Source organism: Prionailurus viverrinus, chromosome D2, assembly GCF_022837055.1.
Source record: "Prionailurus viverrinus isolate Anna chromosome D2, UM_Priviv_1.0, whole genome shotgun sequence".
In the NCBI taxonomy this organism is placed as follows: Eukaryota; Metazoa; Chordata; class Mammalia; order Carnivora; family Felidae; genus Prionailurus; species Prionailurus viverrinus.
This window is the reverse complement of record NC_062571.1, coordinates 76,335,134-76,359,368: the sequence shown is the minus strand read 5'-3', so window position 1 is coordinate 76,359,368 and position 24,235 is coordinate 76,335,134. Positions and strand designations below refer to the sequence as shown.

General features: G+C 52.5%; 1 protein-coding gene across 1 annotated transcript in view; it reads right to left on the bottom strand.

Moving 5' to 3' along the window:
- The window catches only part of GRK5 (G protein-coupled receptor kinase 5), a 217,268-nt gene that overhangs the window by 39,173 nt on the left and 153,860 nt on the right, over window positions 1–24,235 (bottom strand). The window contains exon 4 of the mRNA XM_047824946.1: window positions 19,666–19,743. Within this exon, the coding sequence (XP_047680902.1) occupies window positions 19,666–19,743 (78 nt within the window). The remainder of the gene's footprint in view (window positions 1–19,665; window positions 19,744–24,235) is intronic.

Here is a 24,235-nt window from a genome sequence, read left to right as displayed (position 1 = left end):
CATTCAAGAATTCTCTTCTCGCACCTGCTACCGCTTGCTCCAGCATTGACACAATGGCCCCCAAGGGAGTTTTTCCATACCACACAGGAGAGATGGTCTCCACTCCACAGGACAGAGCCCACTGCCTTCTTGGTCCTGAACCCAAACGCCCTTCTTGACCTGCTTCCCCTTCCTGCCTTTGGCTCATGGATGCTCACCCCATATGCATCGCTTCCTGGGCAAGCTCTAGCTTTCTAACTGCTGGACCTTTGCTCATTCCCTTGGAAGAAGCCTTTCCTGTCCCATCAGGACATGTCCAAATTCCACCCAGTCTTCAGGACCCACTTCCAATACAACCTCATCCAAGTTGATTTTCTGAGCAGGAGAGATCTTCCACCCAATCCCAGCTCCCAGTAAGAAGTGTCACCATCATCACCACTGCTATTTCCCGAGCACCTACTATATGTTAAGTCCTAGAAGCTTTACATGGGGTTATCGTTCTAAATTCCCTCAAGGTAGGTTTTAATTATTACAATCTCCATTTTACAGATGCATAAATAGGCTCAGAGAAGTTAAATAACTCGTCCAAAGTCACACAGCTAGCATGGGAGCAAAGACAGGATTCAAAGCCAGGTAATCTGGTCAAAGAGCCTTATTCCTAAACACCACCATGTCCTCCAAGAATGCCATTGTGAGAAGGATGTGACTTTGGTCTTAGAGGTCCATGGGGGCTAGATAATGAGATAAAATGAACTCTGCATGTTTGGGTAAACACTATTTATACAGTGTTGTACGTACCACACAGACACGTGCTCGTGTGTGTGTGTGTGCGCGCGCGCGCGCACACACACACACACACACACACACACACACACACACACAGGCTAATAGCCAACATATGCTTCGCTTCAACATATGAAAACATCCCACCGAGGAGCTCCGTGCTCATTAGCAGTGGTTGCATCAGTGAACAAAAGGTCAGCCCAGGAGACTGTCCGCTCTATCTCCAGACGCAAGCACTTAGGGCTTAATGATGTGTATATTTTCATATGTGGGCAGCTGACATTCCCCATGTAAACTATTTGCAATTTCCCAGTGTGGACAGGCTCCGCTTTCAGGAAAAGCTGAGTGGGAAAGGGCATCTGGAGGGCCCCCTGCCTTCCAGAAAGGGCTGCTTAGAGGTTTGCCTGTCTGGCCCATTCCAGGGTGCAGACAGCTGTTTCTTGGGGGGCGACCCCCATTTCCCATTTCTCCTCCAGGAAGGGAACAGGGGAAGGGTGCGCCCACAGCCGTACCCTGGCCACCCCTTGACCTTCCCGAGGGGATCTGCGTCAGCCTCGGGAAGCCCTGCGCACGGAGCTGCCAGGGCCTGGCTGTGGGCGGGGGCAGGGGTAGGAGCCAGGCCTCCAGCAGGGCCAGGGCCAGAGGCGGTGTGGGCGCCTGCAAGGGAAGCCGGCCTGATAGGTACGGCCCCTCGGTGTGAGTTTTCCCACAGATTTATACTTCTGTTGCTCCCCAGAACAATGCCATTTGGTGGGGCTTGTTGTTCCGGGGTTGTAGACATGGAAACCGAGCCACAGACAGCTCTTTGAAGGGCAGGGAAGTTGGTCATTCCTGTCTTATCAGAATCAGAATACTAGATGGGCATCTAGTACCCCCTACATGCTCCTAGACGGAACAGTTGGCAAAAGGTGGGCCTGAGACTCAAATCCAGGCCTGGCTGCCTCCAAAACCTGTTTATCTCTCTGCTCTGCTCTGCTGAAAAGAACTGATGATGGCACACAATAGTACTCAATGTATCTGCTGAATAAACGTGTGTGTGTACATTCACATTTATAGCAGGGAAGAGGGAAGCAGAGAGCAACGCTGTCTTGTCTATCAGAAGTACCCTCATGAGGGGCGCCTGGGTGGCTCAGTCGGTTAAGCATCAGACTTCGGACTCAGGTCATGATCTCACGGCTCGTGACTTCAAGCCCCTGTGCTGATAGCTCAGAGCCTGGAGCCTGCTTCGGATTCTGTGCCTCCCTCTCTCTCTACTCCTCCCCTGCTCGTGCTCTGTCTCTTTCTCTCTCTCAAAGGTAAATAAGCATTAAAAAAATTTCTTTTGTAATTAAAAAAAAGAAAAGAAGAAGTAGTAATACCCTTATGAGGTCATCTGGTCTACCCTGCCTTTGTGACAACCAGGCCGGAGTTCTTCGAGATGTTCTTAGTTACAACTGGTTGGGAGCGCCCGCCTTGGGCAGAAACTGTGGGCTGGAGGCTTGGCGGAGAACCTGGAGCTGCCCTCGGGGGAAGATCCCGGTGCCCGGGTCCCTCGGCCCAAGCACAGCTGTGTCTCCCTCCGGTTTCATTTCATCATATCCCCACCCTCCCCATAAATTCCTCTTTTGTTTGAGCAACTGGGAGTTAGGCATCTGCCGCTTGCTGCCAATAACCCGGACGAGTTCACGACGCATAAAATGAGGCGGTAGGGCAGGGAGGACCCCCCAAACAAGACCCGAGCCACCAGACCTTTCCTCTCTCCTTGCGTTTCCTTCCCCGCCACCTCTCAAGTCGGCTGCTTCTAAGCTCTGCGAACTCAGCCCAGCCCCCCTGACTCTAGGGATGGGGACCAGGACTGGCAGGAGGCGGGTGGGGCAGGGCTCCTTTTAACCCCAAATCCCGGCTTGAAATGAAACCTGCTTGTACCATCTCGACCAAGAAGACAAAGGAGGGAGTTTCCTGAACGGCAGCCTTGGACAGAGAGTTTCCTCACTCGAGGGTGGATGTGAGGTCTGGCTGGCAGGAAGAAAAAGCACCACTATTCCACCTTTTTAATCAAAACCTTCAGTGCCATGTGCAAAAGCCACTGTCGAGCAGTTCCTCCCTCTGACCACGGCCGGGAAGCAGACACAATCCGCGAGCCCCAAATGAGAATAGAACCGAAGGACAAAGTCAGGGTTTTGTTCTCTTGGCCACCGGGGGGAAGAAATCAATCAGCCCAGACAAAGGCTCGTGAGCAAAGCGCCGTGGGGCTGTGGCTCCCTCCACTCAAGGCTTGATGTCTGGACCCTCCAGCTCTCAACTGAACTGTCCCCGACGCCTCCCCGAGGGTCCACGTGGTCAGCCTGATTGGTGGGCTTTAAGGCCTGAGCACCGTGCCAGATGTAGCCCCACTGGGCAGAGACACAGGCTGGACAGGCAGCCGGTGGCCAGAGGTCCCGGGGGTAGAAGCCAAAAAACAACAAGCCCCGTTGTGCCCCTTTTGAGTTCTAAGGGAGCTCACCGCTTCCCCTCAGGGTGGGCACAGTCTCCAGTCAGAAGCGATTCCCTGAAGCAGAGAAAGCTTAAGCTGTGGAGCCCTTTGCTTGCTGTCCTGGGAGCCACCGAGAGCTCTAGGTGGGAGGGAAGCGTTTCTGCACAGGCACCGAGATACTCACTTCACTCACTTCGGGTCAACTGAGATCTCGGATAAAAAGGGCCCGAGTCTCCGAGGCTCCAGTCATTTGTTGTGATTTCTTTTCTCATTCTCAGGAAATGCTTTTGCACCTCATCTTCTCTTCCTTTTTGGAATGAGGACCGTCTCCAAGTTAGTTCAGCTTCAGTCCCCACAACACCTGGATCTTCCCTTGTCTCCAATGGACAGCACTTTGTCTCCCAGGGGCCTTCCCTGGAGACACACCCAGGAGTCCACCTTCTGTCTGGTACCAAGTCTTCAGGAGACCGATCTTCACCTTTGTCTTTCCACGGTGAACAGCCAAAGACCCAGAGTCTGAGGAGCTCACGGGGCTCCCTGGAGCTTCTCGTGGAAAGGGGAGAAGGTTCAGAAGGCAATACCCTGACATTGTTGAGAAGTAGCCTGGCATCCCCTGTAAGGCCCACGATCCCATTATGATGCAGATACACGGGACCACCCTCGCCATCTCCTTCATTCTTTGAGTGACAGTCTCTTTATTTATTTAAAACATTTTTTTTAGTATTTTTATTTATTTTTGAGACAGAGAGAGGCAGAGCATGAGCAGGGGACGGGCAGAGAGAGGGGGAGACCCAGAATACGAAGCAGGCTCCAGGCTCCAAGCTGTCGGCACAGAGCCCGACACGGGGCTCGAACTCACAGAGTGTGAGTGTGACCTGAGCTGAAGTCAGACACTCAACCGACTGAGCCACCCAGGCGCCCCCGAGGAACAGTCTCTTGTACCACTTTGGGGGTGAGTCTGGAGAGAGCTGGTTACCCCACCGGGCCAGGAGGACACTGCAAGGGATGGGAGCTGTCTTTGGAAGCAGAGCTGAGGAGGTGCTTGGGAACAGTCAGAAGCAAGGAGCTCCCCACCTCTCCTGCTGGAGTCTGAGCTGAATTAGTCCGTCAGCCACATAGGTTCCCTGAGTGTCCGTTCTGAGCTCAGGTCATGAGTTGCACCCCAAGGACCTCATAGACCAACTTACTCGGCCAATGGCAGGAAGCAGTTCAAGACTGCTGGGGGCTAAGGATGGCTAAGAGACTAAGAGTGTGGTGCAGCCTCTCAGCCCCCAGGAGAAGAGCTCAGAGAGGCAGTATCATCAGGATACAAGTGGCTTCAAGGCTGATCACCGGTGAGGTCTGACTAAGGCCCCGAGGATGCAGGGGGCTTGGTTAAGCAATGAGGAGGAGGACCTTTCCTGCTTTTAGGTCCTGGCATTTGCACACTGAAGTATTGTGAGAAGCCCAGCGCTCTAGAAGAATCCATTCTTGGGCGCCTGGGTGGCCCAGTCAGTTAAGCATCTGACTCTTGATTTCGGCTCAGGTCATGATCTCATGGTTTGTGCGATCGAGCTCTGCATCAGGCTCTGCACTGAGAGCATGAAGCCTGCTTAGAATTCTCTTTCCCCCTCTCTCTCTCTGCCCCTCCCCATCTCGGGCTCGCATGTGCTCTCTCTCTCTCTCTCTCTCTCTCTCAAAAATAAAAAAAGCTTAAAAACAAAATCAGTTCTTGTCCTGTGGCAAACATTTCTGGACAAATTTAAGATGGCAGCATTGTCTTTGAGGACCCCAAACAGCAGACTCACAGAGGTCACCAACTGAGTGAAGGGCTGTGAGGCCCGGAAGTGCTCTGAGCAAGCCTGCTGCCTCTGAACGGGGCTTCCCACCCTTTCGGACAGTGGCCCTGCTGACCTGGACGCCCCAAGTCACAAGGTGTCACGTCTCCTGGGTCAGCAAAGTGGAGAAACATAGCCCTTGAGAAACGGCCACAACCCTTCAAAAATGGAAACGCAGATTGGGGCTTAAAGGGGCTTGACCTGTATTTCCTTTGCTGTTCAAGTGGCTTTGCAGAAATCGGGAGGAAGGATTTTTAGGGGTCACGGAGAGAGAGAGAGACAGGACATTTTTAAACATCGGCAGAATTTAGCCAGGGGCCCCGAGAGCTGGGCAATTTTAATGAGAAAGAGGAAAATACATGAGTGACCCTGACCCAGGCCTTGACTCTTTACGTCAAAAGCAAGAGGCGATAATTAACAGAATGAAACGTGTCTGGACGTGGAGTGAGGGGCCAGCCGGGCTCTGTCAATTTGATAATCCCCGGCCATGACCTGTGGGCGCAAAGCATTGGATGGGGGAGGATGTGCTGTTTACCCGCAGGCTGCACACACTGGCTGTCGGGACCCAGAGAAGCGTGACTTTTCCTGGCGAGTTGTTTGAATCCAGCCCCCTGTCCTCTGGGTCAGTGCAGCCGCATGCAGGTAACTCATGAGTGGTGCTCTGGTCCGAAGGGGCTGGAGTGCAGGACGCTCAGGGCAGGGAGTGTCCCTCATTCCTTGTGCGTGAGAGGCGCGGGCACAGCAAGCCAACTTTCCATCTTCCAAAACACCCTCCGTTCCCCGGCTTCCAAACCGGCTTCAGTCTGAAATTGTGTTGGAAATATCTTGGCCTTGGAAGGTATTTCTCCAGTGAAGATTTCATCCCGTGGGGCTTGGGAGTGAAGGAGGGGCAGGAATTTCCAAAGATCCAGGGAATTTAACCGAAACCCCCCACCCCCTACCCCCCATGATGTCATTTCTCTGCCCAAGGCCCAGGGACGGGGAGGGGACCATCAGGCTACACAGTCAGCGGAGAACAGGCAGCACAGAGCCCAGCATCGCTGCCCACCCAGGGCAGATCTGGGGAGGTGGGGGGGGGGTGTCCTCAGGAACCCTAAGGCCGACTGCTCTGTCTCCAGCCACTCTAAAGACAGGAATGCTGGGCAGGAAATACTATACACACACGCAGGAATGGGGATCGGAGGCGGAGCTGGCTCCATCGGCATCAAAGGAGCATCCAATTTTCTGACCTGGAGGGTCACGAGAAAGGAAAGGGATCCAGACGGGCATGCTGTGAGGAGCCCGGGCTGGCACGTTTGCCTCCAGGATGTCAGAAGGAGCTGAAAAGAAGTCAGGCTGCGGGCAAAGAGAATTTGTTTTCCAGGAAAGGTTAGGGGAGAAAGATGTCTCTTTGAAGGACAAATGCACAGTCGTTAAAAGTGCTGTGCGGGGAGACTGGGACAAGAGACAGTGCTAATGACCCGGGGCAGAGTGAAAGCCAAGCCTCAGGTTCAGGGCCAGCGGCTGGATAAGGGCCAGGAAAGAGCAGCTAGCACGTAGAGCCTACAGATGGCAGCACCCTGGTATTCCCAGACCTGCTCATTCCTGTAGCACCTGGGACACTGATTTGGGGCGAAGTCTGTCTCTGGTTAACTTTTTTTTTTTTAAACCTTTATTTATTTTTGAGACAGAGAGAGACAGAGCATGAACAGGGGAGGGGCAGAGAGAGAGGGAGACACAGAATCTGAAACAGGCTCCAGGCTCTGAGCTGTCAGCACAGAGCCCGACGCGGGGCTCAAACTCACGGACCGCGAGATTGTGACCTGAGCCGAAGTCGGACGCTTCACCGACCGAGCCACCCAGGCGCCCCTATCTCTGGTTAACTTTTGAGAAGACAGCACCGTGGAGGAGAAAGATCACAGGCTCTGAATCAGATAGACTGGGCTTATATCTCAGCTTCACTTTTTTTGTTGTTGATCTTTTTCTTTTATTATAAAATATATGTAACATAAAAATGGCCATTTCCACCATTTTTAAAGAGTTCAGCTCAGTGGTGATAATTGTATTTATAATGACAACTATCACCTGCCATCTTTTTCCAAAATTTTCTCATCACCCCGTTATGCAGTAACACCCTATCTCTCCCTCGCATGGGCCCCCGGTAAATTCTAATCTATTTCTGTCTCGACAGATCTGTCTATATTGACATTTCACATAAGTGCGATTATACAATGTGTGGCCTTTTATGTCTGGCTTCCTTCACTTTGCATTATGTCTTCAAGGTTCACCCATGTGGTAGCCTATGTCAGGACTTTGTTCCTATTTATGGCTGAATAATACTCCACTGGGTGGACAGACCACGTTCTGTTTATCCATTCATCTGTTGATGGGCACTGGGTCCTTTCCACCTTCTGGAGAACTGAATAGCGATGCTATATATATATATGTATATATATATACGTATCTGCATACAGGTACCTGTTGGAGTCCCTGTGTTCAACTCTCCCAGCCTGCCCTCTCAATAGTGAGAGACCTCTGCCCAACACAGAAGGGTCAAGTGTATTCAGGCTGCGGGACTGCCATGAAGATGGGACAAGAGAGAGGTACAGAGCATATAGCATACAGTCGGTACTAAATTAACCTTACTTGTTCACATAGCCCCCCCCACCCCTGTCTTAGAATCCACTCTTAGAAAAGAGTTAACGATTCCCCCTTCAAGTGTCTCCATTTAAAAACACGGATGATTACATGGTGGAACTTCCGGCGCCAGCAGCTTCTCTGCTTGGCTTGGATGCAGCAAAGGTCTCAGTATTTAGACACAGAAGATTAAGAGCCTCGGGGGAATTCAGGCCCAGCTGCAGGCCAACGACAGTAGGAACTGGAAAATGAAGTCAGTTCCTTCTGGTGTCTTCTCACCAAGCTTCCAGCGTAGGGTTGGGGAAAGCCTGGCAAGGAACATTCCAGTCTCCTCTTCCAAGCCATGTGACACTTATAGGGGAAGGGTGCAGCCCCTCTTTGGGCCTCAGTCCCCTCATGTAGGGAATGAGAAGTTGGGCTTAGTTCTGGTCTTAAAGCTGGGTTCCACTAAGCCAGTAGTGTTCTTTATTTTCTTTTAAGTTTACTCATTTTGAGAGAGAGAGAGAGAGAGAGAGAGAGAGCGAGCATGAGTGGGGGAGGAGCAGAGACAGAGGGAGAGAGAGAATCCCAAGCAGGTTCCATGCTGTTAGTGCAGAGCCCAACGCAGGGCTCGATCCCATGAACCATGAGACCATGACCTGAGCTGAAGTCAAGAGTCGGACACTCAACCACTGAGCCACCCAGGTGCCCCCCGACCCCAAAGCGTTCTTTAAAAGATAGGGGATGGGGATGGAGGCAAAAGGGAGTCCAGCCCCCAGGCTGCTCAACTGCAGCTGGTCTGTGTCTTTACATACTAGGAATCTTTAGCTAAAGCTATTTGCAAGGCCATGGATTAGGTGGCCTCTGAGATTCCCCTGGGTGCCATGGCCCACCCCGGGAGGTATCCTCTGTCCCCTCAGTGTAAACTAGAGGAATGATCCTGCAGGATGGGCTCTCAGCTCCTCTCCCAACGTACCAGCATTTCTAAGGCTCAGGCCTCCATTCAAGAAGGCGGCTTAAGCAGCAGGGGCCCTTCATCGGGAGTGGTGCTGTGCTGGGCACTGGGGTGAACTTCAAATGAGCCCTCATAGGCCCTGCTGTTCTCCAAACAGCACCCTAGCTCTCTGGTGAGTGCTTCTGGGTCATTAACAAACCTTCAATCAAGAAGAGACTTAAGCAGAGCCCAAGAGCCAGATTAGGTCATCGTAAGAGAGCAGGATGGGTAGGGTCGAGAGCACAGACTCTGAAGTCTCAGCTTCCCCCATCCCCGAGACCTTCAGAGAGTTACTCAACCTCTCTGTGTCTTCATCTCTTCACCTTTGAAATGGAGACAGTAATCCATGGGGGTAGATGTGAGGATTAAGTGAGTTCTTTAAAGCCCTTGGACTCCTGTCTGGCACAGAGTGAGAGCCATCCCTAGATCTGCAGGGATGTGGAGTAGGATGGCCAACCTCCTCACTCTACCGATGGAAACTGAGGCCCAGGGAGAGGAGGCATCTGGCTGTGAGGGGAGTGAGAAGAGGGCAGAATTTGGAGCACAGGCCCGGGTTCAATTCCCTACCCTGCTCAAGCTTGGTGTTCTTGGGCAATTACTCAACCCCTCTGAGCTCTCATTTCTCCTCCTTTCAGCTGGCTGTTATGAGGACTGAGTACAACAGGGACACGGAGTTCCAGGCATGCAGTAGTTGCTCAATACATGCTAGCTCCCTTCTGTCTTGCCCCTGATAGCTAGTAAGCACAAATGTGCCTTTATTCGTTTTGAATTCTGCTCTCTGCTGTTCCCAAAACTGGAAGAGGAAGAGACCCAGCCTCCACTTCCCCACTGCTGCTTGAGAAAACTCCAGAAGTTGCTCTCTTGAGTTTCCTTTTCAGTCCTCTTCGGAGTCTTTTTGCAGTGCTGTGGCAAAAAGCAGGAAAAGCCAGGGTGCATGGCCCAGCTGCCCCTCCAGCCCAGCCAGCTGCTCAGCCGCATCCTGCTCAGGAGGGGCTCAAGCGAAGGCAGACTCCGAGCTCCCTGGATTCACTGACAACAGGATAGAGATGCTGTTCCAGGTGCTGGGAGACAGATGAGGGCCAAGCAATCTAGCAGAGATGAAATGCTGGGTCCGGGGCTAGTGTCTGGAAGCCCAAACCCATGAAGGATGGGGCAGGCACATGGAAGGGAGGGATTTGCCCAAGTCCCCCCATATCCCATGCCCTGGGTTACCTGGTGACCAAGGCTTGGTTAGATGGTTAGGCAGACTCCAAGCCAGCTCCCCCCGCAGACCACAGACTACAGGAAGGGAGATGGGGAATGAGCCTGTCTCCTAGTCCAGTGCTCCTTGCTCTAGATCATGCTGTCCCTAACAACAGGCCAGCATTTATAAAATGCATCACAGCTGGGAAACAGACAGTTAGCCAGCCCAGCATTTTCTGAAGATGATGAGATGGTCTTAGGAGGTGCAGGGACACAATACTCTGAATCGCTCTCGGTGAAAAAGGTATTCCCTTTTCAATTCTCCTTTGAGCTTCCTGTCATCAAGAAGAAAGTCTCGGTGTGATGCCACCATCTTGCTAACACCTCTCCCATACTCACTAATCTCCCTTCCAAACAAAGAGGCTCAGAGCCTTAGGCAGGCACAAGAGGATGCAGCTAGGATTTAATGCCACTTTCCCAGTTGTCTTTCTGTATGACAAACAAATACTGGTTTTCCAGGCATGTTCCTGAACACAAGTTTCTTCTGAAACTTTATTTTTTAAAAGATTTTATTTTTAAGTAATCTCTACACCCAATGTGGGGCCCGAACTTACAACCTCAAGATCAAGAGTTGCATGCTCCACCGATTGACCCAGTCAGGTGCCCCGAAGCTCATTTATTTTAAATTAAACAGAAAGACATGAATTAACTTAAAAGAAAAAAAAAAAACTATAAACAATTGTAAGGTTGGTATGCAGATTCAGCAAAATCTGTGAAGGTACAGCAACAATGAAGGATGGGGGGCGCCTGGGTGGCTCAGTCAGTTAAGTGTCCAACTTTAGCTCAGGTCATGATCTCACGGTTCATGAGTTCAAGCTCCACATCAGGCTCTGTGCTGACAGCTCAGAGTCTGGAGTCTGCTTCAGATTCTATGTCTCCCTCTCTCTCTCTGACCCTCCCTTGCTCTCTCGCTCTCTCTCTCTCAAAAAATAAATAATAAGTGTGCCTGGGTGGTTCAGTGAGCTAAGCGCCGGACTTGGGCTCAGGTCATGACCTCACAGTTTGTGGGCTTGAGTCCCACATCAGGCTCTGTGCGACAGCTCAGAGCCTTGGAGCCTGCTTCAGATTCTGTGTCTCCTTCTCTCTCTGCCCCTCCCCTGCTCATGTTCTGTCTCTGTCTCTCTCTCTCAAAAATAAACATTAAAACTTTTTTAAATAAATAAATAAATAAATGAATAATAAACATTAACAAAATTTTTTTTAGGAAAGGAATGAAGGATGGCCATGATACTCAGATGGGGAGACTGAGGCTCCAAGGATGTAGAGCTGGAAGGGGCAGAACTGGGGCTCTGTGTGCTCTTCAGGGCAAGGACTGAAGCCACCGACTGCCCTCCTCAAGGCCGAGGAACTGTCCCCACCAAGAAGCTAGCCAGCCTGGGCTAGCTGACTTGTAATCTGCTTCCCGGGTCGGGAAGGGGGAGGCGCCAGTGAAATGAGCAGGGGACAAGGGGCCAGAGAAGGAGGAACTCGGAATAATTATTATTTCCTTTCATTCAAGCTCTTTACTTTTTAAAAGGTGGATGTTTTCCGGAGAGCCACACCAGCACTAGGAATAGATTTCTTTTGTGCAAAAACTCAGGCTGATGGGTAACTTCCCCTTAACGAGAACAAACTTCCCTGCTTTACCCTATCATTGTTTATAGAAGCAAAGAGGCATGTGTCTATGTGGGGCCCAGAGAACAATATCCTGCCGGCAGACCTCCAGCAAGAAGTGCCCTCTAGAAGCTGCCCGCCCTGGGCGTTCCCAGCATCCCACAGAGGCTGCCAAGCCGGCTCATGTCAGAAGGCTGACCCAACCTACCAGTGCACCTTGGTGTCCAGGCCCTTTCAGCAGAACCCACTACCAGGTCTGAGCTACCCCTTTTGCTACCTAGCAAACCCACATCAAAACTGGGTGCCATCTGCCAGGCCTCAGTGACTGGGCTGGCACAGCTCAAAGACGGAGGCCCAGCACAACTGCTTATGAGCCCAGTTAAAATGAATCATGGCGAGACGTCCTACAAACAACATGGCTGACACAGGATACTCGGGGACTCGCCTGAAGCCCTGCCCCCACAATTCTAGACCAGCCTCTTCCTTTCCCCGACCTTGGCTGCCTGACCTGTAAAATGGGTACACTAATACCCAGCGTGGAGAGTTGCTATAGAAGGAGCCAAGAGCAGGTGTGTAATATGGCATTGCAGTGTTGGAGACAGACAGCCTAAGAAATATAGAGGGACTTTTTGAATATTCGTGAAGGACCGTGCCTGGCCCTGCTTTTCCCAACTGGCAATGGGGCTTTGGTTCTCCAGGGGAAGCCAGATTCATGGGCCTAACGTGCACTATGATTTATTTGTCCCCATATGCACCCTGCTCCCCCAAACCCTGAGGCCTTCTGACAAGGATAGATAAGACAAAGTGAAAGCAAGTCATTTAAAAACAAGTAACAAAACTGAATCTGAATTTTATCAAAATTAAAACCCGTTGTGCTTCAGAGGACACTATCACAAAAGTAAAAGGACCACTCACAGGATGGGAGAAAATATTTGCAAATCACATATCTGATAAACGACTCGTATGCAGAGCATACAAAGAAGCCTTAGGATTCAACTTTAAGAAGATCATCAACCTAATTTAAAGATGAACAAAGGGTCTGAATAGACAGTTCTCCCAAGAAGATTCACAAATGGCCGATAAGCACATGAAACAGCGTTCAGCATCGTCAGTCATCAGGAAAATGCAAATCAAAACCACCACGAGATACCATTTCACACCCTCTAAGATGAATAAAATTAAAAAGAGGGAAAATGGCAAGTGCTGGTGAGGATGCAGAGAAACGGGAACCCTCATGCACAGCCGGGGGAAATGCAAAATGGCGCAGCCCCTTCCAGAGTATTCTCGACAGTTCCTCACATGACTAAACACCGAGTTACCCTGTGACCCGCTACTCCACTCCTAAGTATCTCTCCAAGGGGGATGAAAACACATGTCCAGGAAGAAACCTGTACACAAATGTTCACAGCAATGTTTTTCGTTATAGCCCCAAAGTGTAAACAAACCAAGTGTCCATCCATTGGTGACAAGATAAAAACAATGGGGTCTATCCATACAGTGGGATACTATCCAGGATGAAGGATGAAGGATGAAGTACTTAAATACGTTACAACATGGGTACACCCTGAAACATTATACTAAGTAGAAGAAGATACAAAAGGCCACGCGCTCTATGACTCCATTTATATGAAATGTCCAGAATAGGCAAGTCCACAGAGACAGGAAGTAGATTAGTTTTTGCCAGGGGCTGGGAGGAAAGGGAGACAGGGGGTGACTGCTAATGAGTAGAGTTTCTATTGGGGGTGATAAAATGTCCTGGATGCAAATAGTGGTGATAGTGGTACAACTCTGTGAATATTTTAAACCACTGAACTGCACACTTTAAAAGGATAACTTTTATGGTATGTGAATTATATCTCCATAAAGCCAATATTTTAAAGTCTGTAGTGATGGATGTTTTCGTGATCACATATTTTTATTTATTACTATAATTAAAACTACTTCCTGGTCCACCCCAGCTCAGAGCAAGCCTGCCCCTCCCCCCACCACTCCGAACACCTATATCACCTCTGGTCTGCAGGTACCTGGAAGATGAGCTGCCTGGATCTCTACAGAGCTCAGCACACACATCTGATCTGCCCCGGGGGCCAGCTTCTCCAAGCTGACATACCTTTGACTATTTCTAGGACATGCCATGTTCATGGCTGTCTCACCAGCATCAGAGACTAGCCTGCCACAGAGACAATGTTTTCAGTTTAGGGGTTTGGGGGGTGAGAAGGTAGGCAGAAAGACATATTCCGTATGCTCCCCCAAATCTTTCAACCTCCCTTGCTGGCCAGGGGAGCTTTAACAAGGCAGTTCATGCTGGAGCGCTTCCTTCACTCATCTCCTCCCCTTTGGCAGTGACCATGAGACAACACCTTCAAGATGGTGGGGCCACAAAAGCAGCCAGGACCCCTGGTCTTCACCCAGGAGAGCTGAAGACCCAATCATATTGTGCCTAAGAAAGAAAGGATCTCTGTTGTGCGAAGGCCCTGAGATTTGGGGGTTGTTTCTTGTAGCAGCTAGTATTAATCATCCTGACGAACGTATCGCCTTCTAACGAGCCTGGCCTCTCTGGCCAGCCTCTGTGGCCGGGGGCCCTCCAGACCCCTCCTTGGCCTCGCTCAACCCCACAGCTGGAGTTCACGTCTGAGTGATTTCCTCATTCAACAGCCTCGTACTGAAAGCACAGAGAGGAGGGGGAAAGTCAGACGCTAGCCCCCACTGAGCGAGTGTCTAACATGGACCAGCCCCTGGGCTGTGTAGTTGCTGGCATTTGGGACCCTCGCCACCACCCCACCCACTTGACAGCTGGAAGGCTAGTAACTGTCCCAAGGCCACGCAGCTGAAAGAGGCCAAGTCTGCCCTCCGACCCAGGTCGACCTGGTTCCAGAAGGTCTTCTTGCAGCTCTCTGCCGCCTTTGTGTTAGAGCCCCACTTTCGGTGCACTCCAAAGCCCACCCAGGGCTGGTGTCTCCAACAGCCCCCAGGGCAAAGCTGGCCATGTCTGGCCAACCGATGTAAGATCTGGGCAGTATCCAAGGAGTGGGCTTGCCTCTCAGGAAGGAAGCCTTCAAGCCAGGGTTTGAAGGGCGTCATCGCACAGGGAGTGAGAATTCAGCTCCAGGCATAAATTCTGACTTAGAACGAGGGGGATTTTCCAGCCAGACTCCTAGCAAACACACCATGTCAGATGCCGGGGAACAAAAACCAGCCAAGTGGCAGCTCCCCAAGAAAAGACACAAGGGACACGAGGTGAGGGGCTCGCGGAAGGAAGCTTCCCAGGGCCCTCTCGCTGTCTCATTCAAAGCAGCTCACAATGATTGCAAGCCGTGAGTCCAGCACTGGCAGGTGCAGGGGACACCCACAAAGAACAGATGCCATCATCTCTGCCCATGTCCCATGTCCTCTGTCTTTCCTGGGGGCGCTGCACCCACTCAGTGACTCAAGATGAAAACCAGGAGTCACCTGGGTCTCCTGCCCTTCCCCTTCACACCCCACACACACCTGGCCGCCCCCAAGAACTCCTTCCTGCTAACATTTCCCAAGACCCTCGTGCTGCCATGTCCCAGCATGGGTCGCAGCCATTCCCGTGGCACCTGCATCAGCTCCCTAGTCTTCTGCCTCCAGTCCCCCCACCAATCCCCTGCTCTCCATGTGGTCAGAGGAAACAGCCTCAACCGCAAACAGCTCCCACTGCCTCCAGGACGGTGTCAACCTCCTCAGCATGGTTTGCCAGGCCCTGCTGCCCTGGGCATCCCCATCCCCCTACCTTGTACTCCCGCTACACCCTTGCCCACGTCTATACCAGGGTTTCTCAACCTCGACGCCACTGACATTTGGGGTCAGAAAATACTTTGTTATGGGGCTGTCCCGTGCATCGTAGGACGCTCAACAAGACCCCTGGCCCCTACCTGTTAGATGCCGGTAGCACCTCCCCCCAGTTGTGCCAATCAAAAATATCTCCAGTCTCTGCCAACTGTCCCCTGGGGGGCAAAACGTTCCCAGGTGATGCTCTATACCTTTGCCCATGAAACGCCCTTCTTTCCTTTCATTCATAGCTGGTCTCTTCCTCCTCATCACCTTAAAATTTGATTCAGCTGCCTCACCTCCCAGAAGCCTCCCTGGCTTGTCCAGGGTGGTCTAGGGGCAGCTTCTCAGGATCCTCCTCCCCTCTTCCCTTTTCCCTTTGCACAGTTCCGCCACTGTTCCCGTCACATTGCCGCTGACGGACCCGTTGATGTGTGTCACCCTCTGCAGGGCGGGCTCCTCAGAACCCCTGCACCGGGGCACGGAAGCACCGACCTCATGTACTTGCATGAGTACACAGCGCAGCGTGCTTGGTGACCGCCCAAGTAGGTGTGATGGCATCTGACCAGTGGCAAGGGGCTGTGTGCAGCCAAGGTATCAGGCTGAGGAACAGGGAAGGGAGAAAAACAGAGTAAGGGTCTAGGTGAAGGGCCTTGTGGAGAACGGCCTGAATAGGGACAACGAGATGTGGTCGTCAAGAAGAGACTGGGCCAAAGCCCAGTGTGGGGCCTGTGAGAGGGGTATCAGAAGGAAGCATTTTGAAGCAGAAGGAAACCAGGTCATGAAGCCCCTTGGATGTGTTCTGTAGCCACAGATGTATTCAGCAGGGTGTAAAATTTGGGCGGCAGGGGGGGTGGAAGGTTTTATGGTCAAATAAGTTTGGGAAATGCTTTGTCTGCGGTTAAACAGGTTTCTTTATTGCAGGACTTCTTAGGGCCTTTGAGATGCTCACGTGCCAGATGAATTTTCACAAGGGGCACATGCAGCAGATAGTGTTGCCCACATGTGGTTGCCCACAGAGCTTCTCAGATGATCAGTGTCCTTCAGCCTACCCTTTGGAATTGCTGCTTAGAGCTGAGACATGCTCAAGGTAAGGACAGTCTGGGTTTGGGGACAATGACTCTGGGGGTTGTTCAGAGACCTGAGGGCCAATGCCGGAGCCTCACCCCTGGCTCTCCAGCACCTGGGCCATCTGCAGAACTGAGAAGTGAAAACGGCTCCTGAGAGATTGTCTACAGGAAGGACTGGGAGGCAGTGTGAAATTTATTGTAGGAAAACAGTCGCCCCATGGGACTGCTTCGACTACCTCCCCCAGGCCCCTGGGCCATAACACATGGTGTGGTTTAAATTCTTTAAATTGAGGAGTACTTAAAGAAAAAATGTTGGCAGGCTCTGAGGCACTTGTAAAACCATCTGAGCTGATGAGGAGTCTGGGCCCCATCCCTCCAGGAAATGCAGGCAGGGCTGAGCAGGGGCAGGGAGGTCTGGAGGGCGGGATGGGGTCCACCAGCAGAGGCTTCTGGTCGGCAGAGAGTGAAACAGTCCCCTGCAGCAGCCCTTGGATGGACCTGAGGAGCTGGCAGGGCCGAGCAGAGGAACACTGCATCCTCCCTGTGGATCACAGCCAGGCCCGCCGATGCTCCCGGGCAGGGTGGCAGGAGGACAGTGAGGGGCCAGGAGTGGGAAACAGTGCACCACGGGGTGAAGACCAGGGGCTCAAGTCCCAGCTGCATGACCTGGGACGGTGACAGCCCCTCCTGAACCTCCCCGGGCTCAACCATAAGACGGAGCCAACGGAATCACATCACGTGGTAGCTGCAGGGATCAGGTGAGCGTGTCTGCACACAGTGGGTCCTCAACACATGTCTGGGGGAATACAAGCGGGTGGGCAGCCCCAAACTGGGCGCAGATGCAGAGCCGGACTGGCAAAGCTCAGGCACTGCGGAAACCGCCTTTGCTGAGGGCAGCTGAAGACTCTAGCGTTTGAGTGGCCGCAGCATGTTACTCGCCTCCCTGGGCCCTGGCCGCCACCTGGCCACCTCTTGTGTCCCAGAGACGGAAGCCAGCACACACGACGCCTGGGGGGCGCTCAGCTGGTGAGCTGTTGCTCTTGCCCACCTCCCCGGGCCTCTGGGCCCTGCTTATGCCCAAGGCGTTCCTGCTGTTTCAAGAGGTGACCAGGTCAAAAGCCGCACGTCAGCAGCTGTAAGTGTGGGTGGACAGGGACCCCGCTCAGACACGTCTCCTTCTTGACCACTTTCAACCTGAGCGCTTCCATAGACGCCAAAGAGGCCTGTGTCTGAAACAAAGCAGGGCAGAGCTGCCCAGGGGCCCCGCAGACGGAGCGGGCAGCCACATGTGCCCAGGGCCACGCCGTGTGCAGAGGGAGCCGGCCCCGCTCAGCGTCTGGGGGCATTTTACGAACTGAATCCTCTCATTTCTGAAATGTGCCGACGTACCGCGAGCGCTTGCCCGTCACGCGGACAGAAGGAAGCAGAAACAGAGAGACCCCAAGGGGAGGCAGCGAGAGAATGACGAGTGGCAGGAAGTGACGCAGGAGACATCTCTGGGTGTGAGACTGCACAGAGATGCCCCCTGGCCACCTGCAGATGCTGGAGATGAGCACCCAGAGCGGGACTCGGTGTGGTACGAGAGACCCTGGCGGAGGGGGAACCCCACACGCTCAGGGCCCCCCGGACCTCCGTAACTCCCGAGAGGGCAGCAAGGGTGTGAGGTGGGACCAGAGCTGCCAAGCACCCCCTGGGACCCTTGCTGAGAACATCAAGATGGGGTGTACCACTTCAAGGGACTTTCATGTCACGGAGTTAAAACCTACACAAATATGCAGAGACAGTCTGTACGAGCAGGGGAGAGGAGGCCTGATTTTAAAGTCTGAAGGAGCTGCTGTGGGTAGAAAGCCCTGAGGTCACCCTGGATGCCTCTGCAAGGGTGTCGCTGGCTGTCAGAAGGCCACCTGGTGCTGAAGGAGCCGTACGTGACCCGGATTGTTCTGCCCACAACCCTCCCTGTCTGAGTGGAGTCACCCTGAGCAGCGGCCGGAAACCAGTGTAACTGCATCCTGCTTTGGTGTGGCTGCGAAGGGACACCAGCCACGGGGCAGCGCCCCCAAGGTGACAGGCAGGTAGGGGCAGGGCTGGTCTTTTATCAGGGGCTAAATGTCACATCCGGGGAGTCTCTATGCCTCGTTGCCAACACCCCTCTCTCTCTGACTGAAGCATCTCCCATTTTTCTCCTTGTTTGGTTCTTATCTTGTGAATCACGTGTCATTCAGTGTAGGCTGAGAGAATGGACTCCACGATGAGCCCATTTTCAGGGACCCTCTGCCATTATCTGGTCAAGTCTCACCCAGTTTACAGCAAAGAACACTGAGACCCCGGGAGAGGAGGACCAAGGTCACATGGTAAACTAGGGGTGAAGCCGTTTCCTGATCTGCATGCCTGTGTTGCTACTCCCTGGCACACTCTGTGTGGACGGGTGAACAGCCAGGACCCCGTCACACAGGCTGTGGTAGCCCCAGTCCACCAGCAGCCTGGGACAGAGGGCGTGCCCAGTCCCAGAGGAGGAGGAAGCCACTGCTGGCCCACAAGGGTACAGGACACACCCAAAACTGTGTGGGTACAGGTCTCAACTCAGACTCTTAAGACCTCTAGAAGGTGGGTCTGGCAGGGAGGGCCACATTTAAGAAACGGAAACTGAGGCCCAGTGAGGGAACATGACTAGATTGTGTGGGAAGAAAAAATGGCACCAGAACCCCAGGCTCCCAGGCCAAGTTCTGAACCAGATGGAGACCACCTTTATCTGTCAAGTTGGGGGTGAGAAGGAACAGGTTCTAGGGAACCAAGACCACCAGGACCCCAGGGGCTGGTACTATTCCTTCAGCATTGGGGTGTGGGTGCTCCTGAGGTAGGGCCGTGGGGGCCCCTCTCCCATCAGTATACCCAGAACATACTTTAGGATCCTCCACATTCTGTATGTATTCACCCAATGTCGCCTCTGCCACCCCATTTCCTTCCTGCCCACCCCTGGGCCCTTTCCCTCCACACCAACCTCTCCAAAACACGCCCTCTGTGCCCTTTCTTCTGGGCACTCCTGACCCCAGCTGGGCCAGGCCTCCACCTGTCCAGCTACAAATCCTTGGGTATGGCCAGCATGAGGTCCCTGGAGGGGACTGGGCCCCAGTGAGCAGGCCTCCCCACCCAGGCCCACCTGCCTTGGGCCTTGCCAGTCTTGGGCACTTGCTGGGGGAGGATGAGATACGGGGTCTCTGCAGCCCTGTGGCTGTGTGTGCTTTACATGTGCTTTACAGCCCCCCACATGGCCTGGCACGGATCCAGGGCCCAAATTCCTCTAAAAGACCTCCCTTTTCCTCTTGCTGTGGGGTTGGGGCAGCCTCTTACCTTTGGGGTGAGGTACTTGGTCATAATTTCCTTCCCTTTCTCCCCCAGTTTTTCATCTGGAGTAACTTCATATTCTGCCTGAAAGAGAAAAAGCACAAGAACAGTATCAGAACTGCTCATGAGCTTCTCATGGTTACACAACCTCAGCGGCCCCAGAGAAGACACCATGGAGGTCAAGGGACTAATCCCTCCTCCACAGGGCAGGAAGCTGAGGCCTGGACTGGGGAGCCGACCTGGCCAAGGAGCCTTGACGTCCAGCCCAGCCTACTTGGCACCATCCGTGAACACGTGCTCAGGGCAGGCCCTCTCCTCTCGGGCTGCACATTAGAATCATCAGGAGCAAACAGACCACCCCACACCAACCGACAGACCCTCTGGCTGTGAGGGCAGGGCCCCTGGCAGCTAGGGGTTGAGAGCCACCAACTTCGATAAATCACAGGAAGCCCCTGGAAAATAACCAGCCACCAAACGGGAAGGTCCGGAGAGGTTGTCCTGCCCTCAGGTCACTCAGACCTTACAGCTGCGTGACCTTAGACAAATTCCTTAAACTCTAAAATGCAGATAGAAAAAGCACCTACTACAAGGCACTTGTGCAGACAGAAAGTGATAAAGTTCTTAGCCCAGAGCCAGGCACATAATAATACTGCTCAAATGGGGGCGCCTGGGTGGCTCAGTCAGTTAAGCGTCTGACTTTGGCTCAGGTCATGATCTCACAGCTTGTGGGTTTGAGCCCCACGTCAGGCTCTGTGCTGACAGCTCAGAGAGAGCCTGGAGCCTGGTTCGGATTCTGTGTCTCCCTCTCTCTCTGCCCCTCCCTTGTTCACACTCTCTCTCTTAAAAAATAAATAAACATCAAAAAAAAATTAAAAAAAATAAATACTGCTCAATGAACAGTTGCATAATTATCACCCCGTCATTATTATGCCTTCCAAGAGAAAACATTAATATCGATGCCTTACATTTTGCAGCTTTCAGCTTATAAAATGAACACACAGAGATTTTTCATATGTTCTTATCTGAACCTTAAAAAAGCCCAGAGAGTGACATGGGAGGCCGGGGGGGCCACTGCCATACCCCTTCATCCGCATGTGAAGGGCAGGAGAGGTTCAGCAGACATGCCCAGGGTCATTCAGGGAGGTAGCAGCCGACCTCCACACCAGAGCTCTTTGTCAACAACACCAAGGAATTTAGGACTCCAGATCGCTGGCCAAGTCAGTGGACCTCCAAAAGACAAACCTTATTTTCCTTGACCTCAAAAGGGGCTCCTTCACTCACATCTGATGCCTTTGCCAAGAGGAGGAAAGGCCTCTGGTTAACAAGAAGCCTGGGTAAGCCTGCCTTTCTCATTTAGACAAGAGAACTAATTGCACATTGTTTACAACCATTTCAAAATCCACCACCCAAGGATTTGTCAACCTCGGTCCAAAAGCACAGCTATTTCAAAAGAGAGGAAATGACGTCAACACAGACAGACTGAAACACCGTGGAGCCAGGCGCCCCAGCCCTCCTGGCGTGGTTCAGGGCAACCCCTCAGCCCAGTGCCTAGGGTCCAGTTTCTCCCCCAGGCCAGTCCAGAAGAGCCTCCTGGACAAGGGAAAGCATAGGCACATTTGGAAAGCCCACGGATGCAGCCTGGCACACTTCCCCACAACGTGGCTGAGTTTCCTTGTGCTACCGTTTCTCTTCTCACAGAGAATCAAGACTCAGTGATTTTCACCAAGGAAGAAATATGAACACTTCAATCATTTGGATCACAGAGCGATGGGATTGTGGTTCTGGAAGGAATCCGACTCCCTCACTTTTCAGAGCTGGACACCAAGGCTCAGGGAAGGAAAGGACTGACCTAAAATCATACAGCTGGTCACAGCAGAGCCAGGACAGGAGCACAAGCCTCCTGACTTCCATTGGGCCACCCGTCTCAGTGCATGTCCCTGCCAAGGCCAGTGCCTCCACACCTTTATTAAGACTAGTCTAGGGGCGCCTGGGTGGCGCAGTCAGTTAAGCGTCCGACTTCAGCCAGGTCCCGATCTCACGGTCCGTGAGTTCGAGCCCCGCGTCGGGCTCTGGGCTGATGGCTCAGAGCCTGGAGCCTGTTTCCGATTCTGTGTCTCCCTCTCTCTCTGCCCCTCCCCCGTTCATGCTCTGTCTCTCTCTGTCCCAAAAATAAATAAATGTTGAAAAAAAAAAAAAAAAGACTAGTCTCGTGGGATTGATCATTTCTTGAATTGATTTGATTGATGATTTCGTGAGACTATTTAGGGAGAGACGGTGGCTCTTTCCCCTGGAGTTTTTCCTGCTATTGTCCCCCCTATGCTCCCCAACAATCCCCCCAAACTAACACATGTGTGCACATCTGCCCTCCCCCCGCTCCCCGGACACACATAGTGTGGAGTAGGTTATAGGCTCACCCAATTTACAGATGAAGAAACTGAGGCTCTGAGAGCACCAATAACCAGTTCAAATACAATAGAGTGAGCATGTGAGAGGGCTGGGAACTATGTCTCCAAAGGGGCTCATCGTTCTAGAGCACGACTGACCACCATTTTTCGAGGATGAAGAGAGAAGCACCCAGTGTCCTGTTGCTCTGAAAACCCGCCTAGTGGTCTGGCACCATGGGAATTACCCAGACTGCTTTGCAGGGCCCAGGCCCCGGGCAAATGGCCGACCACCTTTCGGGGTAACTCAATCCCATGCAGAACCCTGGATTTGCACTGTCCCAAAATACATCTGTGAAGGCAGCTCTATTTAACCAAATGGAGGCTTGAAGCTCATTAATCAGCCTCAATAACCAGCTGAAAATATTATTGCTCTGGGTACTAAAACCCACGTTAAAAAAATAACATCACTTTCAGGTCAGCTGCCTCCCAGCAGAGGCCCGGCTGGGCAGCTGGGCGCCACAGTTCCACAGGGAGGCAGCCGGGAGCACGCGGGGACAGGCATCCCCAGCCCAGGATCAAAAGGCCTTTCTTTGAGAGTCCATGTCAGGTCACCACCACCTGAAGAGCATTTGTGCTGGGAGGCAGAAAACCAACAGAAGGCTTCCAGCTGGGCTTTCCACACTGATTAAGTCACCTGGAGTGACAGGCCGTGTCTCTACAGTGACCCCCGAGAGGCTCCGACAGAGAGAAGGCACCATGGCGGCTCAGCTTGGCCGGCAGAGCTCAGGCAGATCACAGCACCAGAGGCAGGGGACCACCCGGGAATCCACTGCTATGGGAACACTCTTGTCCAGGTAGTGGGCAGAAGCTGCTGAAATCAGCTAAAACCAGAAAACATGAGCAGCAAATAAGAGGTTGGGCCAACAGCCTAGAAATTTACAATTAGCGTTGGCTCGGGCAAGGGCACACAAAGACTTCAATGAGAAGAGAGAAAACTACATGCGAGGAGTGCCCCCGTGACCTCCATCTGTAAGGGGGTTCCCTCCACCCAGAGAGGATGATAGGTCTTCTCCCCTTCCCTCACCAGAGGGGACACGAGCCGTCGTCCCTGCTGTAAGGCCCATTTGAAACCTGTGAGCTCAACCCTAACAGCCAGAGCGCCAAAGAGCACCTATGCCGATCCACTTGGAGGGCATTTCTCTTCCCGACGTACATCCAACGGAGGGAGGCACCATTTCATGAGCCTCTGTTCGCACTGTGATTTATGCCAAACGCAGATATGGCCTTTGTGGAGGAGATGCTGCTATATCACAAAGAGCAAAACACTACGTTAGGTTTAAGGCAAAAAAATTATTTACAGATCTGTGCCTACCGAAGAGTATAAACATCTGTGCGCATCCTAGTTTATAAACCTAATGTTTCATCCTCTTGGTCTGCTCTAATTACATCATCAATCTCAGAAAATGCCGGTGAAAATATGGCCTATTAAAACACACTTTCCTCTGGGGCGCCTGGGTGGCGCAGTCGGTTGAGCGTCCGATTTCAGCCAGGTCACGATCTCGCGGTCTGTGAGTTCGAGCCCCGCGTCGGGCTCTGGGCTGATGGCTCGGAGCCTGGAGCCTGTTTCCGATTCTGTGTCTCCCTCTCTCTCTGCCCCTCCCCCGTTCATGCTCTGTCTTTCTCTGTCCCAAAAATAAATAAACGTTGAAAAAAAAAAATTAAAAAAAAAAAAAAAACACACTTTCCTCTGATGATTTCTAAAAATGCGAGGCCCGCAAGCCAGTTAAAGGGGACCTGCCACGTTTTCAAAGAAGCCAGCACTGGTTTAAAGAGCGGAGGCTGAGCCGGATCCCTCTCGGCCTCTGACCAACTTCAGATGTCACCTCCTCCTCCTGGGAGACCTTCTCCTGCCCCGACAAGAAGATGAAGTCAGAGATGCTATGAGGTCTTGCCACCTCCGGCTGCTGTAATTACCAATGTGGTCAGCTTTTCCACAGTCCTCGCGGCAGGGACAAGTGACGTGCTTGGCTGGCAGTGTTGCTCACCATGGCCCTTTCTGGAGAAACACCCAGCTCCACCCACACCGGCCTCGGCGCCTTGCCTGTGCTGCCCGTGTGGTCTGGAGGTCTCCATGTGCCTCTGTGGAATCACTCTCCACCCTGGTGTGGGGCAGGCGACAGGGTGGGCAGTCA